At 42.6% G+C, this 11,520-nt stretch overlaps 1 protein-coding gene across 1 annotated transcript; it reads right to left on the bottom strand.

The window, feature by feature from the left end:
* Positions 1-5,397: 5,397 nt before the first annotated feature.
* Positions 5,398-10,830, bottom strand: LOC136055215 (lipase member M-like). The gene is made up of 9 exons (XM_065746928.1): positions 10,747-10,830; positions 10,038-10,203; positions 8,925-9,123; positions 8,310-8,419; positions 7,823-7,959; positions 7,477-7,620; positions 6,788-6,859; positions 5,991-6,056; positions 5,398-5,642 (listed from the first exon to the last, which is right to left on the bottom strand). The coding sequence occupies exons 1-9, from the start codon at positions 10,828-10,830 to the stop codon at positions 5,409-5,411; spliced, it is 1,212 nt and encodes a 403-aa protein (XP_065603000.1). The 3' UTR covers positions 5,398-5,408.
* Between the last annotated feature and the right edge of the window lie 690 nt (positions 10,831-11,520).

Raw genomic sequence — 11,520 nt, 5'->3', positions numbered from 1 at the left:
GCTATAAAGCACACTCATCTGATACATTTCTACAGAACACACAGGTCACTCCATCCACCAGGCTGCAATTTTCTCTTGGTGCTCAGCTGCTGGCATAAAGGAGCTGTGTGTGTGGGTGCAATCTTCCCGACAACGGCTGTGCCCAGAGCCTTTGCTGTTTCATTACCTGGGTCTCATTCAGGCTTTTAAAATGTCTTCCCCACCGTATGTACACCACATAAGATGGGCTTTTTGTAGAAGATAATTCCAGTGTGAAATCCAGGAGGACTTCAGAAAATGCCTTGTGGATGGAGAAAGCACCACATGGCTTGTGTTTTCCTGCTTTGCCTTCTGGTTTCCTTCAATGGCACCAAGATAGGCATTTTACTTGCATGGTCAGCTACTTCATCTGCAATTAGTTGCCTTCTACCTCCATTAGATACTAGCTATGTAGTGAAGGCACCAGATTCTAAGAGTAGGTATTGCTAGAGTTGTGATATGAGATTTTGCACTGGTACTTACTGTATCTGTGGTAGGAGGGAGAGAAGTTGCCAACCAGAAGCAGCTATCCTTTTACTGAGAACAGGTGCCTTAGTAGTTTCTGAGGTTGCTAGATCAGAGCTGGGCATTTTGGCACGTAGGTGCAAATGTAGGAAAGAACAAAACTGTCGTGATACTGTTGTGCATGTTTACTTGGCAGAACTGCGGATCATCAGTGGTATTAACCTACAATGTCAGGGCCTCCTGATACATGGTAGGGCGTGTAACTGAATATCAAGTAAACTACCATGGGCATCTTAAAATTAAACTGTATAATCATGCTCATGGGACATTTGTACAGTACTGTTGTAGGAACTAATGAAAGAAAAGGCAAGACTGTTTGGAAACAGAAAGACTTTTCATTTGACTTCCTAAGCAAGTAAAGAACCAATCAATGCACTCACATACTCACTTCCACCAGGGCCAAGATTTGTGTGTCCAGGTGGTCTGGCCAAGGTCACCTGAGTGTGACACAGAGGACAAGGGTTGCCAGCTGTTGTGTCCTTAGTTTGCCTCCAGGGTTCCTCTTCGGTCCCAAGGTCAGCTTGTTCTTGTACAGACATTTGAGATCTTTCACAAGTTGAAAGATATTGTGGCGTGATATTTTGTCTCTGCATTTTATTTACTTCAAGTTTTGTAAATATTAGACAACACTGCTGATGAGCATCTTTTTTTTTTCTTGCTTGGGCATGTAACTTGTCCTCCTCATGGGGTAACAGGAACAGCCCATGAGATGTGCTGTGTCCCCCCTGCTGCTGTTCTGTTGTCAGGTGTATCTTCTGCCAACAAGTCACCTTCTCTTTGGCACATGAGAACACAAGGAGCACATTGCTCATCACTCACTGGCTTGATTGTTGTTAATCACATCCTTGGAAATCAATGCATGCCATTACCCCAACTCTTGTTCTTATGCTTCTCCAGATGCTTTCACACATGTGCAAGCTGCCAGGTGGTACGCCCAACTTGTTTGTTGTACCTTGGTGTTGACACTTGCCAAGCACAATGTAAGCAAACACAAACAGGGAGATGCTTTACTAGCTGACATCTGGTCCTGGCATCCTGAGCTCAGAAAGACAGCATAATTCCAATTTTAGCAATAACCTCAACTGTTGTGTAATCCTGGCCAGATAAATGTAATTCTCTGGTAGTAACCTTGAAGAACCTTGCTCAAGCAAAAAAAAACTAAGGAAAATCGCATTTATCTGGTGCTACTTCTCATTGTTTAAAGTCCCTCCATGCAACTGGGATATCTCCATTATCTCTGATTACACAGTTTATAGGGTATTACCCATGCTAGAGTTGCATAGTGAGGCTTGATGAAATAAGGAATTATTTTCACAACACCTTGCCAGAATTGTTCAGGCGATCATTTTATACACTGTAGTGAAACGGAATCAACAAATGTGTACATGCTTCATATGGCTTATTGCAAAATACCTGTGATATGGTTACCAAGGATTTCTCTCCATTATTTTTTCCCCTCATTCTGTGTTTGGGTGGCCCCACAAGAACCCTGAATATCTTATACTTCTCTGGTCACTCCTAATTGTACAATTGGTTTTAAAGCATATTTAAAGCTAAAATATATTGGTCTGTTAACGAACAAACCCGAACATTTCAGAAAAGTTATTAAAATACTATTTTTTTTCAAATTTGCTCTTGGTCCTTTTTTAGTGATGTATCAGAGAAAGACTAACTTAGGATCAAGGCAATTCAGGAAGCAGTAACATGTCCCACAAATACAGTCTGGGACGAGTTGCAGCAGTCAGGATCAAAAGTCATCAGTCTGCTGATGCTGGTGGGGAGTGTTGAATGTGGTTATATCTGACCATGATTCTGGCTAACCATAATTTGTCATGGGCTTATACAATTCCCATCTGCCTAAAGTACCAACACACAAAACCACAGTTCTTGGGGACCAATTACCCAGTCTCTCTTCCAGCACTTATCTAACAGTCTCGTAAATAACATAGGAAATAACACAGCAGTTGCTAACAGTTCCTAAATTAAGAAAGCCATGTATCCTTAAGAGAATAAATTGAATCTTCTCAGTAGATTCAGATTAAGTCCGAATCTTCTCAGAAATGCCAGTGACTACAGACGATGTTTTTCAGGATTGCTGTTAAGGATCAAAACAACATGAAAAGGCAGTGCACCATCTGACATGACTCAATGAAACTGTCCTAGATTAATCCCAGTAAAATTTAGTTTCTAAATAACACCACAGTACAGTCAGTTGCTTAAATTAGATACCAAAACAATCCTAGGATTACTTACAAAAGCACATCTCCATTTCAAGCCTGTGCCTCTGTAATCCTCAAGCCGGAAAGGCTGCATGAAAGACGTGCTCTGCGTGGGCACAGCAAAGTGCATGAGCCTGCTGCTTCTTTCACACTGATTGTGATGATGACAGAAAATTATAGGCCAGAAAATATGGAGCAATTACTGTATTTTGAAAGGGATGTAACACGGTTTTAAGCCTGTCCTGCTTCTCATGCCATACATAAACAGATCACAAATGGTTCTGCCTGAGAACATTTGGAAGGAGTTTAAGTCAGTGGCTACATGACCAAGATCCTTCGCGTGTGTGGGCATGTGGTTGAGGTTTGGTCACACATGGAGGATGAACAGTCTCAGGACATTCACACAGGGAGCAAGGTGCCTGGACATCTTTGTTTATCAGAGAAAACTCCAGCCCCCAAATAATAGACTTGAGATGAGCAAGTACTCCAGTCCCTGCAAGACCAGCACAGTTCTCCAGAAAACCCTTTTATCGACTGATAATTTGAGATGACAGAACATCACAATATTTATGTTGCAAGCACCTTGATTATTTGCTGTTTTTTGTTGTTGTTGTTTGTTTGTTTGTTTGTTTTGCACTGGTTTAGTAGTTGTTGATCCTTTAACTTACAAACACAAGTTCCATCTGGAACAAGGCACTTCCAGACCCTGGATTGGAAAGAATTTCACCAAAACGCTCCACCCTATGAATGGATTAAAACAGTGCAATATGAACTTTGCCTTGAAGAAACACTGCAGTCTGAACAGAAAGAAAAAGAACCAGAACACTGCAATTCTTAGGAACTTTCAGACTTAAAAAATTAGTAATTTTAATTAAAAATATGTTTTTACAAGCTCTTCAGAAGTCTGGATGTTTATTTGCAAGGATAGGAGACTCTTCATGTGTTTGCATGGCCATTCATTGCTTGAACACAATGCGCTGCTGGAGGAATTGCTCTAGGGCAGGGCCCTGCACTAAATAACTGATTACACAGAAAAAGAAGTCGTTACAAAAATAATAAGTGAGGTAGCTAATCATTTTAGCTCCTTCTGCTACCTACAGGAATCCTTGAGAGGGAGTCTATCAGGGACTGTAGTGATGGGATAAGGGATAGCAGCTTTAAACTAAGAGTGTGGAGATGTAGATTAGACATTGGAAAGAAAAACTTTATTCAGAGGATGGTGAGGCCCTGGAACAGGCTGCCCAGAAAAGCTGTGGATGCTCCATCCCAGGAGATGTTCAGGGCCAGACTGGATGTGGTCCTGGGCAACCTGGTCAGGTGGGAGATGGCCCAGTCCACAGCAGGAGTTGAAACTAGGTGTAATGTCTCCTTTAAGCCAAACCATTCAATGATTCTATCAATGTATAGATCATATGTAACCTATACCCAAGGTATAGGTTATAGGTTGATTCCTATACCCAAAAATATCTGTTTGTTCTGAAGTCAGTTCTAGCTCTAAGGATGGAAAGTAAACATCTTTATACTTTTGATGATTTCCTTAGACTCTTAACAGACTGCTGCAGTTGGCCAAAAGTAACGTGCACCAACAGCTTCATCCCACCCCGTACCTGGGTAAAAGCATGCTGCTTGGACGTACAGTTTGCCTTTGGAAAGCGGACGGTTTGTTCTCCTTACCCTTTCTAAGCCTCTAGACTGCCATCTGCAACCTACCTCGTCCCTCACCCACATACAGCAAGAGATCTATGCTGAAAATCTCCACATTCCTCCAGAGGTTTAAGGCAGTACAATCACACAGAGCCCAGTGGACCCTATCTTACTTTATTATTAAATTTTATATGTGTATTTGGAAAAATGGCCTTATCCTTTGCCCTGCTTGCTCCTAGATATATTTTAAGAGTATAATTACACAAACAGGCAAATTCACAATTCCTCCCCTAATCAATATCTTACTACAAAGTGTAATCCAGAAGCTGAAAATAGAGTTACACTTGTTATAGGCTTCCATCAGACTCTTCTTCTCTCTCACACATAAGGAAGACAAAAGCATTTCCTGAAACTCAGCAAAAGTGAATTTTCCACCTGGGTTTATACCTTGACAATAATACTTAAAAGGATGCAAAATGGTCTTTCTTGGTAGATCTTTTCGAAAACCTGGATGCACGTGATCAAGTTTGGGCTTATCTGCATCAGCACCTGCCAGCTCTTATAATTGTCACCAGGGCAGATAGCTTCTAGCTACTTGGGACAGTGGTCCCAACTGGTGAAACTTCAGCATCCAGCACAGAGCAGAACAACTGTGCTGCTGTTTGCAGCTGGGAACACCCAAAGCTCACAGCACTGTCCAGGAGCTCCACATAAATTGCTTATGTCTGGAAATCCAGTGAGCATGAAAGGCTCAGAGTCCAAGGTCCATGCCCAACTCCTTCAAGGATCTCCACCTACTTAATTAACTTAAATCCTACACAGTTTTATGATCATCGGATTGGCCAGTTTTCCTCACTTGCCAGAGTGATATAAACCCACAACAAGTGCAGCACCTTAATGAACCTTTCCCCGATTTTTTTCTCCCCCTCCCCCCTTTTCTTTCACATAAAGAAGCCCCCAGATGTAAAGGAGAAATCAGAAATTACTGCCATTGTCCCACCTCTAGGCATTCTTCTTCATCAGTTCAAGAATTTCTTTGTATATTTGTTCATATACTTGCATACCCCAAAGGAAATCAAAGTGGACGAATTCAGGAATATACTTTTTGTACGCTACGTTGGTTATACGAGGCAGTGTTATATTTACATCTTCAGGGGCAGAAATCCAGTCCTTGCCACCAAACCATGCAGCAAGTGGTGCTTTCATATTTTCCAGCTCATAGAAGGGCGGGGTGCTCTGGAAAATGAATAACACTGCCTAAGAATGGAAGGTCTGGGAAGCCATGGGCAGATTTAAAATGCAAAGTACTCTTGATTGCTGCTTGGGATTTCCTTTCTCTCTGGCATATCAATGGAAGTCCTAACTGTGCCCTGAACTCCCATGCATTTTACGAGAGATTTGAAAAGTCATCAGTGAATGGCATCATTCAACTCTTCTGTGTAAGAAAGGTGCAATCCCATATGATCATATGAAGTGAATTCCATAAATCCCATAACATTCGGTCTCAGTCACAGCAATATTTTCACTTCAATTTTTGTTTTCTTTTGTTTTTTGAACTTATAAATGAGAATGGATTTCTCTTACCTGGTTATAATGAAGCATGTTGTCGCTGCCATAATCATAATATTTGAATTCCCCTGTTTGATAGAGCTAGAAGAGGAAGAGACCTATGTTTATTTTCCATTCATTACAAAGGACCACAAGAAAAACAAAAGCAGATGAGGAAGAATAACTGGTAGCTTCAAACATCAGTGAAGGGCTATTGCTGATTGCTTATTCTGTTAAGAGCATGAAAGAACAGAAGCAGAACAGCACTTGTGATATTGACATGAATCAAATTCCCGTCTTGTCTCAGAGTGGACAGCGTGACCTGGGAAGGTGGTTTTCTTTTTTTCTTTTGTCCCAAAAGACATCTGGAAGCTGAAGCCACTGAAACATACAGTAGTTCACCTAGCTTACATCCAAGAGCTAGCCTCAAAGAAGACACAAGTCAAACCTTTGGGCAAGTTTCCTTTGTCTGTTGTGGTCAAGGTCTACAAACAGAAAGATATAAATCCATGTTTTCAATGATTTATTGTGGATATTGATTCTACTATCCCTCATCCTTTACTCTTAACATATATTGTACTAGTACTAGTTTATTACTAGTTTTTTCTTCCATCTCCAAGCAGATCTGAAGTTTCCTGATTTTTGTTGAAGCCTGTGGCCAAAAGAATTGTGTTAGCACAAGTGTCTCATGTCAAATGAGACCCTTTATACTAACACAGCTCTTCAGGGAAAGCAGTGAAGCATTGTATCTGAGTATTTAGAAGAGATTCTTGGCAGCTTGGAGAGGAGAATGTGAGCCCTGGTTGCTTATATTCAACTGAAGGAAATATTACCTGGCGCCAATGTAACATGTTTTTTAGGGATGTCGAATCAGGGTAGTGAGACAGATAGACATCTATGCGGCTCTGCAAGAAACCATTGGAGACATTTATTCTCTGTGTAGCTGGAAATCTCATGAGAAATACATCTGACCCAGTTCTATTGCCATACAACAGGTGTTCTACTCACACAGGCTAGCTGGGGCTCTTCTTTGCACAAAGTGCTTTGTCTTATCTCTGTAAGGGCACAACTCAACCATGTGCCATGCAAACCCACACTGCAGGCAGCAGCATGAAGTGTGCTACAGAGCTCCTTTCAGTGAGCCTAGCAATGTTCAATGAATGCCAGGTTGCGTTATGAGTCTATGTGGTTTCAAATTGAAGTAAAAATCTGTCTCTTGTAATCCAGATGCTGTTGCAAAGACAATGTGCAACACATCACAGTATTCTACTTGTTATTTCTCAAGCACTCCCTGCTTGGGAAATTGGGGAATAGCATCAACACTTTCCTTGAGAAACAATAGATCAGCTCCCGCCCCATCTCTGTTCTGGGGATCTGTGGTGCGAGTGGCCAGCCCCACAGCCTGCCCCATATCCAAAAGCTGATGAGAAAAGGACACCGTTCTTTTTCTGACTGCACATCCACACTGGGCTCTAACAACAGAAAACTGGATCACTTACGAAGTAATCTGGAGGATACGTACCACATTCAAGCTGTTGGTGAATCCACCAGGCAAGTACAGGACTAAGGAGCAAAAGCTTTTTAAGAGTGTGTAGCTGCACAGACGGGATGTCACTTGCTTCAAGATCTCATCCTTATCGAAGACCACTGTGCGTCCCAGGATGAGCTGTGAAATTCAAAGACATTGGTTGTTGTGGCTCACAATGCTTCAGCAGCACTTGAAGGGAAGCTTGCAGAGCCAGGACAGCTTTCATGGCATCAGAGATGATGGAAACTGGGGCCCTTACATTGCACGGCTGACCCTGGTCAGGAAACCTAAGAATGAGGTTATGTCTACCAAACCTTAGGAGTGCCGGGGGAAGACCCACCTTAATCAGACTCTCAGGAAGGTCAAACACTCTGACCAAGGGTGACTTCATATTTGAGCTTGTGGTGATAGGAGCCAGGGCAAAAAACATTTTGATTTTGCGATCCAGCTCAGGAATGGAAGAAAATGCAATGAAACCTGTAGGAGTGAGAAATAATTAGACCCTGTCCTGCTATTTATGCATGATTTTTGACTTCAGAATGCCTGTGTCCATTGCGAGAACCCCTACAGCATGCTGTTAACATTCATGTAACATATGAGGGAATGTTGGTGTCCCGACTGGAACCATTTGCTGCTGATGCATTCCAGCTTCCAGCTTGACTACTGACATCACTTGCAACTCCCACAACCCCTTCTTGAGGTGGGATACATCAAAAGTCATTGTCCTGACCAGTTTTGGACCACTAATGTTCAAAATTTTTCCATTAATGCAAATTGGGATTTTTACCCACTTACAGCCAACTTAAGTCCAGTGCCCTGGTAAGTACCTGTGGTAGTGCCTTGAGAGTAAGCCACATAGTATAACTGCTCCTGTCCTGTTTTCTGCAGAATGTAGTTGATGGTTGCTGGAAGATCATACATGGCCATCTCGTGAAAGCTGCAATGGAGACATAACTAAATTACTATTGCTGATCTTGAACACCGAGAGTGACAAGAACATGACAGCTTTTGCAAAATGGCATTCCCACCAGCATGTTCGCAGGATCTGTGCTACCACTGTTGGGTGGCAATGTTTATTTGCTATTTGCCCTAATAAAATAGAAGTACATTTACTCTGGAAAGTACCATCTGCTCCTATCACTTGGAGGAGCCCCAGAAGCTCCTTGGAGACTTTGGAGCAATAGTTTGTTTGCAGGAAAAGGCTAAAAGAACTGTGGGTGCAATTGACAGGCTGTGTTAGGGAAAGGCTATTTGGGGAGCTGGCTAGGGCTGGGGCAGACACAGGCACCCTGATCAGAACTTAGTGATGGAGCTACTTCTCCATCCTAGGGAAACTGCAGGACCAGGATCAGACTCTAATAGAAAGTACCAGATCCCTTCCACCCTTCCAAAAGCACTCCCAGGAAGATCTAGTGGCATTTCTGTAACTTCACTTAAAATACCTGTAAGATGAATATTTTTCACTCTGAAATTCAAATTCTTTGTGCTTTCGTGACCAGCTGTTCCCCCTGCTGTTTCCTATCCAGACATCATAGCCAGCATCTGCAAGGATGAAGCCCAGGCTTCTGTTGGGCAAGTTTGTAACCCAGTTACTGCCCTCCAACACCAGGCCATGCTGCAGGAGCACTGCAGGTTTGGGAGCTGCAAGAGGAAGCAGAAGATTGTTTTCTCCAGCTGCTAACATAAATAACCATTTACACTTCAGATAACTTTTTAGAACCACCCTAATGGAGAACTGACTACGGTGCACAGCACAGTCCCATCACAAGAGACACAGGTACTAGAGGGGACCCAATAGAACCTCCACCCATTTTTGCCTGCCCCATGGCAGGTCCCAGCATCCCAGAACAAACCCAAGAACTTTCTGATCAAGGGTAAAGAAGCCTGAACTGCTATGGAGTACAGAAAAATTTATTTTGGAAAGGACCTCTTTGCTCTAACCTCTGGTGAAAAAGGGTACTTTTTAGACCCTCAGTATAAGACTTACATTTCCACCTTGGGCAGCTGAGAACAAAATTACTTGAATGGAAATCTGTCTTTTTGCACTTGTCATGTTCATATTCCAGTTCTCCCATTTTCCCGGGAGAGAGGCAGCCTGCCAAGACTGGGGAATCGCCCTCTCCACTTTGAAATGGTGGTGCAAGTCAGGAAGGAACAGAAAGCCATCAAAATGGTGAGATGACATCAGATTGGATATGAGGATCATTATGGCTAATAAGTAACTCTTAACTGCTCTACCAGGAGTACCTTTACCTAGTACATGGGTCCAAATTCCAGCTTCCCTTGTGCCTTACTTACATCGTTGATCTGGTTGGCTTTGAAAGTCTGGGGTGAGATTTCTTTGCCCTGTTCATTTTCCCTATAATGCAGTGGATCCCACAGGACCAACAAAGTTGGCATGGTTGGCATCTTCATTTCTTACTCTCTTGAGGCTAATCCTGCAGAAATTCTTCAAGGAACTCAGCCAATGGTGAGGAAGCCCTGCCCATGGCCTCCTCCAACCCATGAAAGTTTTTGGGGCCCCAGGACCCAGAAGACCTTCTTGTGGCACTTACGGTGGCAGAACATGCTGGATCCTGGTGTTTCTGCTTCATGGGAGGCACTTGTTCTTCCTGAGTTGTCACTGCCATGAGGAATTCTCTGTATGGTAAGGTAATAGCCATCTTCTGTTACCACTTCATGTTCCTCGTAGGGGTACCCATGGTAGCGAACAATTTCACCCTACAGGAAGGGAATGATTAGATTGGACAGATCTCCAAGGAGGTCTCCATCCCAGAGAAATGCCACACCAAACCACAGATGCCCTGACCCAAAGATAGTGTCAGCAGGAGAGTGGAACACTGACCTCCCAGTGTCCCTTCCACCCACAGTGTAGATGCTACGACTTCAGCGAAAAGCTTTGGCAGCTGCAAGTTTCTCAAACTCCCTGAACAGGTCTGGTAAAGTAGGGCCTACAACTGATTTTTGTTTTGCAATCAGTGCTTGTAAAGAGCCAGGCAGCAATGAGAGCACAGCTCCAAGCCTGGACCAAACCTATTCACCTAGACAGAGCTTCCTAAAAATGTCTGCTGTAAATCTCAGTGTATATATGTAATGTAGACCAGAGCTTAATAAACCCCTGGCTCAAACTCTGATAAAGACACACATGCAGACACCATGGGTCTTACTTAGTCCATGACAGAAAATAACTTGCATGCCCAAAATTTGGGCTTTTTAGGGGAAAGGATGGCAACAGGAAAAGAGCAGGAAGCAGTCAAGACTTACAACGTCCATGGACACCTCGGGGTTTGCACTGGAACTTTCAGTAGCACAAATTAAGTAAGCAATGGTGATGAACAGCCACATCATGGTTCTCTGCAAAATATCATCCACTTTGCAAACCGACAAGACATTGATGTTACTGACAGAGAAGATAGGGATGGCATTTGACAAGTGCTACACTTTTATTAGGATATTAATATAATCCCCAAACAGATTATTTTAAATTTGAAATTCTCCAATTTGTTCTAACAAATTCAGCTTATCTTGAGCAATTTGTACAATGCCAGAGTCCAAACTACATCACATTTTAACCATACGTTTTCAGTCAGATCCTTTAGTTTAGAAAAATATTTTACATAAACATGTTTATGCAGCTTTACCCACTTGAGAAAATCTGGTCTTTGTGGGGAGGATTAGACACTCTTCATTTTAAATGGTGTTTTGGACAGTTGGAAGAATGGATTATTTGGTACTTGAACCAGTCAGATGTAAATCACCCAGTTTTAAGTTATAGGATAACAGAGGCTTTGTTTATAAGCTTTTTTGTTAGGTGCTTGTTAGAAATAAGGTAGGATTTTAGAGATCCAGGACACACTGGATTTGCTCTGGTTTCAAAATAGAATTTTGCAGGTTTTTCAAGGCTGGGAAGCCCACAAGAAAGAGCCCTGTCAAGCACCAGCCAAATGCATGAGTGGATTGGCATTGGCAAGCACGAATCTTGCATCCTACCCTTTTCTTTTCCTTGCAAAATATGGCCAAGGACAGGAAGAGTGTGAG

This window comes from Cyrtonyx montezumae, unplaced genomic scaffold, assembly GCF_038088225.1.
Source record: "Cyrtonyx montezumae isolate F1298 unplaced genomic scaffold, pur_monq_1.0 scaffold_4, whole genome shotgun sequence".
Taxonomy (NCBI): Eukaryota; Metazoa; Chordata; class Aves; order Galliformes; family Odontophoridae; genus Cyrtonyx; species Cyrtonyx montezumae.
Note: the sequence above shows the minus strand (reverse complement) of the source record. Positions and strands in the feature narration are given on the sequence as shown.